The sequence below is a fragment of the Zonotrichia leucophrys genome, unplaced genomic scaffold (genome assembly GCF_028769735.1).
Source record: "Zonotrichia leucophrys gambelii isolate GWCS_2022_RI unplaced genomic scaffold, RI_Zleu_2.0 Scaffold_377_50306, whole genome shotgun sequence".
NCBI lineage: Eukaryota > Metazoa > Chordata > Aves > Passeriformes > Passerellidae > Zonotrichia > Zonotrichia leucophrys.
Window position 1 is genome coordinate 4,779 of NW_026992582.1, and position 6,547 is coordinate 11,325.

The 6,547-nt window shown below is 45.3% G+C and overlaps 1 protein-coding gene across 1 annotated transcript; it reads left to right on the top strand.

Moving 5' to 3' along the window:
• Nucleotides 1-4,984: 4,984 nt before the first annotated feature.
• LOC135441623 (olfactory receptor 6E1-like) lies at nucleotides 4,985-5,935 on the top strand. The gene has a single exon (XM_064701181.1). The coding sequence runs from the start codon at nucleotides 4,991-4,993 to the stop codon at nucleotides 5,933-5,935; it is 945 nt and encodes a 314-aa protein (XP_064557251.1). The 5' UTR covers nucleotides 4,985-4,990.
• The last annotated feature ends 612 nt before the right edge of the window (nucleotides 5,936-6,547 follow it).

The following is a 6,547-nucleotide window of genomic DNA, read 5'->3' on the forward strand; positions in this document are numbered from 1 at the left end:
AGAAAGAGATAAATAAATAAGATCTTGAAAATAGAACAGAAAACCAGTGAATTAAATACACAGAAAAATAAGAGAATAAAAGTACTTTGAGAGTTAAGTTAGCTGAGAAATACAACTCCTTGCAAAATACAGAGTATGTAGAAGTTGATGAGAGAAACATACAAGCTATGGAAAAAGAGAAATTACCAATAACATTAAACAGAGAAGCTGAGTTTTGATAAAATCATTAAAGAGACCATTAATACCTGTGTTTGAAAGCCCATTTCAGGTACTCTTACAATTTGACTTGAAGACCAAAGAAAGTTGGACTCACATCACTCTCACCCCTGGCATTGGGCCAGGATTCAACATCAGTTTTTTCCCTCTGGCATTCTGGCATTGGACCGGAGTGCACCCCATTCTCCTCTGGCATTGGACCGGACTCCACCTTTCTCCTTCTGGCATTGGGCCAGAGTCCCATTTTCTCTCTGGCATTGGCCAGAGTCCACACCACTCACCTCCGGGCACTGGATAAGGATTCATCCACTTCACAAGCTAATCACCTGAGTATACTGTGATAAAGGACAAGGATTTAAAATTGACTCTTAAAGGAAGAGTCAAAAAGACTGAACTGTGTGGGAAAAAATTGGCATCAAGAGTTCTAATATTGCTTAAAATGTTTCAAAACTGTTTTGTGTAAATTTTGTTGGTAAAAAGTTTAAGGCTGTAAATGAGTAATTCTGGTTAAGTTCCCCAATATACTTCTAAAGACTCCAGGTTAATCCTCTACAGAACACTCTCCTGGGGGGAAAGTAAAATTTGTAGGGAATAGACCAAGAGAGGCTTAACCAGAGAAGCGGGTAGAAGGGACTCTAAAGAGCTTGGAAGCTTCTCCTCAGAAAAAATTCCCCAAGAGGCAAGGCCGGGTGGGCAGGCTGTGCAAGATGACCCATACTGGACTCTTGGGAAGGGCAGTAATGATGGCTCTGATTGCTGGTGGTGCTCAGGGGAGCCCAGCCGAGCCGCGCAGAGAGTGCTACCAACCCCTCTTAAGGAGGAAGTGAGCTCCTGGTCGAGAGTCCACATCAGTTCTAACCCTGATTGTGTTAACCTCTCCCAATTGGTCATTTATGAGAAAAATAAGAGAGTGTATTGGATAGCCCAGAATACTGCCACTTTTAGGCAGCTACTCCTAGGAGAGTGCCCTATAGAGGAAGCCTGGTTTTGCTTTGAATGTGATGCTGCTGAAACAAGCTCAGCAGATCTAGTAAAAAGCAAAGAAATGGTGAAAATGGTAAGAAAAATTGTTTGTTACAAGTATTTATATGAGTGTACTGGGAAAGACATAAACCCCTTTTGGAACACATTTCAGGGGAGCTCTAAACCCCTAAGTTTGATCTCAACTGGCAACTGCATTGCTAGGGTGATAACACCAATTTTCTTATTACCAAGAAACTGGATCAAGTTTGGGAGTTCCTATTATAATGATTTGGGAGAAATTAAAAAAACCGGGAAAGTGAAATAGAAATTGAGAAAATCCAAAATGTAAAAGCCAAGTTCGGATCCCAAAATCTGTGTTGAACAAAGTCATCCGGCTCCAGGCAGTATTAAAAATAAAGAATTCAATTATTAGGGACATTTCAAACGAAATAAAAAGATTGGCATGTGTAAATAATCAAGATCAAACTCCTACACTTGATCCCAGTGGGTGGGAGAACTTAGAGATTTTCAGAAAATATGTATGGGAAAAAGTGGTTTTTCTCGCTGTGTGTGTACTTGGAGGATTGCTCTTTTTACTATGCTTATTTGTCTGTTTTAGTAAAACAGTATTGACTGTACAAACCAATCTGGAAAAACCAAGAAAAGTAACAAGGTTAAGTAACCATGATTACCAAAGAGCACAGAAATTTATAGTAGATTCAAAACAAAAAATTGTGAGTTGATGCGAGCTTAAGAATTTAAGCTCGATCAAGAAAAAGAGGGGGGACTGTTAATGAACAAAAATTCGTTAATATGTTTTTTGTGAGAAAGAGTTACAGGGACGCAGCCAGATCACTGTTCTGCCAGTTCTTCGTGTTTTTGTTATTGTAATCACGGTCATTGTAGCTTATCTCCTCTTTTGTATTAGTAAAGCCCTGGCTGGGTGGGGTGATGCCCTTGCCCGAGGCAGTGCTCTCTTCCAGCATAGGGAGGACCCTGGGGGGGGGAGGGTTGTGCAAAGTGACTCCAAAGACCAGCATGCTTTGAGACCTCGACTCCAAAATGCAACGAGAAAACCCTAAAAACACACAAGCACCTAAGATTGAGAGACTAAAGTGATGTCCAGAAGTGAGGAGCCAAGTGCTGAGCCTGAAGAGATGCGGAGTCCCTCTCGCCCTGACCAGGGAGTCGTCCCAGCGCCGAGACTGAGGGGACCGCACAGACAAAAGCAAGATCTGACAGGGACACCAACGCCCTAACAGGCTCCCACGAGGACTGGATCCCCGGCTCTGCCCCTAGCGGACAGAGCTGCGCATATCCTCCTCCTCTGAGTCACCCTGGGAGACGCGATGGGGACTGCAGCCCTGCCGGAGCCGCCAATCCTGAGCTGATCACTTTTAATAAAGGCATTAAAAAGGAGAAGAAGTCTCCTGGCCCTGTTTATTTCAGCAGGACTCCAGGCAGCTCTCCAAAATGCAGTTTATTCCATCCAAGAGATTACAGCAGTCCAGGGTCATGGGTGACAGAGCTGTGCCCACAGCTGTCAGCTGCAGCTGCAGGCCTGGAGACCCTTTGGTTTTGGTTACATTGCATTAGATACTCTTCTTTGCTGAGCATCTTAATACAGTAGAACCAATCTATACCTTAACTTTTACCTAAGCCTATCAGAACTCCAGTAATTGCCATATTCATGTTACTGTTCTCCAATCACTAAAAGTCAGTACATCACAGTTTAAGCTAGAAGTTGTTTTTCAGTTTTCTTGCAGTGGAAAATTCTGAGACCTTTTTCCTACTTGCAACATCAGCAGGCTTGCTTGCCTGTGCTATCCTCCTGCTTGGTAAAAACATCTTGTTTGAGGTGGGTTTATCCTCTGCTCTAAATCATAAAAACCCCATCTAACTAACACACCCTTTGCCTCCTTGGTTATCCAGTAAGACTGGATCAGCAATTCTTTTCTTCTATATAAAAACTTGCTTCCATCTCTATTCCTTCTTTGGGTTCTACGTTTAAAAATCTTTCTGCTAGGCATACATATCTATGAGACCTTCTTGTCAAACTTTCATCCTTCCCAACACGGGAAAAGACTGAATTGTGGAATAACTCACATTGGATGAGGGCCCTTTGCAACAGAGCCTTCAACTGCATCAAATGTGGCTTCACTTGAAGCTGTTCTGATTTGTTCTATTATCCACCTGCCCTGGGTCTTTGGAGTGTGGAAGCATCTTAAGTAATTGTGATTTGCTCAGTTTTACTCAGCTGTGCAGCAGAAGGTGCTACAGGGGTCTCTGAAGCAGTCAGAGCCTCCAGCCAGGCTGGTGATCACTGCATTTGTGCACAAGAACTGGCCTGGGCACAGCAGGATCTGCTCATCTCGAGGGCTGCCCCGAGGCCCCACCTGGAGAGCTCCCAAACATTTCAGTCCCACAAGTAATTTCGAAGGTGACTCATTTTTGCTCATTTTGGAGCTGGTTCATTTTGAGGGCTCTTGACTGAGCTCAGTCACTTGGTTTCAAGTTGATGGCCTGTCTCAGACCAGCCTCTGCTCTGCTCTGTGTGGACAATGAGATGGGAGAGTCCTTGGGCCACCCAGGGGACTGGTGACTTCAGGGGTCTGGTTGCCATCAACAGAGCTTTGTTTCACTGCTTCCCCCTCCTCTTGTCCTCAGCATTTTAAATAATTCTATTTTCAAAGCCATCTGCTCTGCTATTCATGTCTAAAAGCAAACCAAAAATCCTGAAAGGGAAAATACCGTTTTTTTTTTAGAAATAGCTTTATTTTAGACTTTATTAGAAAATACAGTCTTTATTGCATATATTTTTCTCATGTATCTTTCCTTAGCTCGGTTACTCGGTTTCAGAACCGAGTAACTTAATTACTTAATTAATCAGGGATTTGAGACTTGAAAAGTGAGTTTAATCTATTCCCTGCAGGCACCCAGGACAATTTGTTGTCTCGAGGCTCCCTCTGTAACCAGTGGAGACAAGAGAACATTTGGAGGCTGGGTGCTCCCATCTGGCACACAAAACAAAAATTACAAATATCTTCCTGGCACTTTTCTCTCACTCTGCATTTGGGTTATTTGATAGCAACAGCAATGAAGGACTGCATGGGAACAGGTGCATTTTGGTGCAGACAGGAGACAGCTCAGATTGTGACACTCTGTGTGGATCCATAATAAATTCCAGTCCTCATCTGGAGTACTCAAAAACCAAGTTGTACTTGGTCCCTGTTCTGCCCTCCTCATTCCTTTCCTGACGAGCCAGAGAGGGAAAAGCTGTGGAAGAAAGCAGAGGATTGCAAAAGAGATGCTTGGGATTGCTTATTTTGGAATCAACAGATCCTCAGGGACTCCTGGTCCAAAGGCAAGTGCTGAAAAGTAGAAACAAGGAAGTTCAATGCACAGATTGGATGTAATTTCACAGTTTAGTGTTTGTGCTGTAGATGAGAGGTGTTTGGCACATGGGTGTGACAGATTTTGCAGTAGGTTTGTGTGAGCTGGGAATTTCCCAGGAAAGGGGGGAAATAGCCAAACACTCTTTAGAATCCTCTGTTCCGGTGAAAGAATTCTTTGGGAGTGTTTGGAAAAGGTAGAAAGAACACAATAAATCCCTAGGGTCTCTACCCTGAAATGGTAAACAGAACAATCAGGATGTGAGAATTGTTTGAAGCACGATCTCTGTGCTCTATAGCAAGACTGCAGGAAAAGAAAGAAGCAGAGAAGGAAGGATAGAAATGTTTGTCCAGACTGTGAAATTTTCCCACTTGTTTTTGCCATGTTCCTGTCTCAGCAGGATGAGCTGGAATTCAGCATGGGACCAGAAAATGAAACAGCAGTTACTGAGTTCATCCTAGAGGGCTTCCCAGAGCTGGATCCAAGGCTGCAGGTATTTTTCTCTCTGGTCCTTCTGCTCATGTACCTGACAACAGTGATGGGGAATGCAACCATCATTTTCCTCGTGTGTGTGGATCACCACCTGCAAACCCCCATGTACTTTTTCATCAGCAACCTGGCCTTCCTGGAAATCTGGTTTACATCCTCCACAAGCATCAAACTGTTTGTGATGCTGAGTTCTGGTCAGAACACTCTCTCACTAAGCAGCTGCTTTGCCCAAAACTATTTCTATTTTGCTATGGGCTGCACAGAGTTCATGCTGCTCGTTGTCATGTCCTTTGACCGCTATGTTGCCATCTGCCAACCTTTGCTCTACGCTGCCATCATGAAGCCTCAGCTCTGTGTCCGCCTGGTTGTTGCTGCTTGGGTCCTCAGCTTTGCCCTGCTGAGCTACCGGCTGCTCTTCCTCTCTGAGCTGTCCTTCTGTGGCTCCAAGATCCCCCATTTCCTTTGTGACAACTCCCCCTTGTTCAAACTGTCCTGCTCTGACACCAGCCTGCTGTGGAAAATAGACTCTGTCTTCATATCCTGTGTTGTGCTGGGTTCCTTGTGTTTGACTCTGGCATTTTACATCTGCATCCTTTTCTGTGTTCTGCATCTTCCAGCAGCCTCAGGGAGGAAGAAAGCTTTGACTGCGTGTTCTTCCCATCTCATCACCTTATCCATTGCCTACGGGAGCTGCATTGCTCTCTACACACGTCCTGCAGAAGCTGTTTCCTTGAGCACCAACAGAATTGTAGCTCTGCTGAATACAGTCCTGTACCCATTCTTAAACCCATTCATCTACAGCCTTCGGAACAAACCTGTGATCCTGGCCCTGAGCAAATCCATTGCAAGGGCAAGAACAAAGCTTTTCCCCTAACCATGGTGCATTTCTGGAAAGCCATCCCAAGAATCTGGTGTCATCTGTTACACAATAGCAGCGCCTGTGAGTGCAGCCTCCAAACAGGCTGCCTCAGGTTAAGAGATAAGAGACTCATCTGCACACCCAGACAAGGCACCGACAATGGCAGGAAGAGAAACTCAGTTCACTCTCTGCCCTGGCTGCTCCCAGGACCATTTACTGGAGAGCCACCAGCTCATTAAGGGCCAATCTGCATAACAGAGAAGAGTTCAGAAGAACAGTGGCAAGTGACAATCCAAATTACAGCTCTTGGGCAAAGGACACCTTGTCCAGCTCCTTCTCTGGGACAGCCAGCAGCCCCAGTGTCTAGGTTTGGAATCGCAAAGTCACTGAGAGCACGTGGGGAAGACTGGGGGGAATTGAAAGGGACTGGGAACGACCTCAGGTGTATTGGGACGGACAGGGCTGTACTGGGAGGGACAGGAGGGGGTGAATGGGCTGCTCCCGCCTCCACCGCCTCCCATTTGCCGAGGCTCCCGCCCATCACCGCCTGCAGCCATTGAGCGCCAGAGGCCGGGGCCCCGAGGGCGGTGCCTAGGCTGGGCGCCATATTTTCTGGTTTTGCCTACA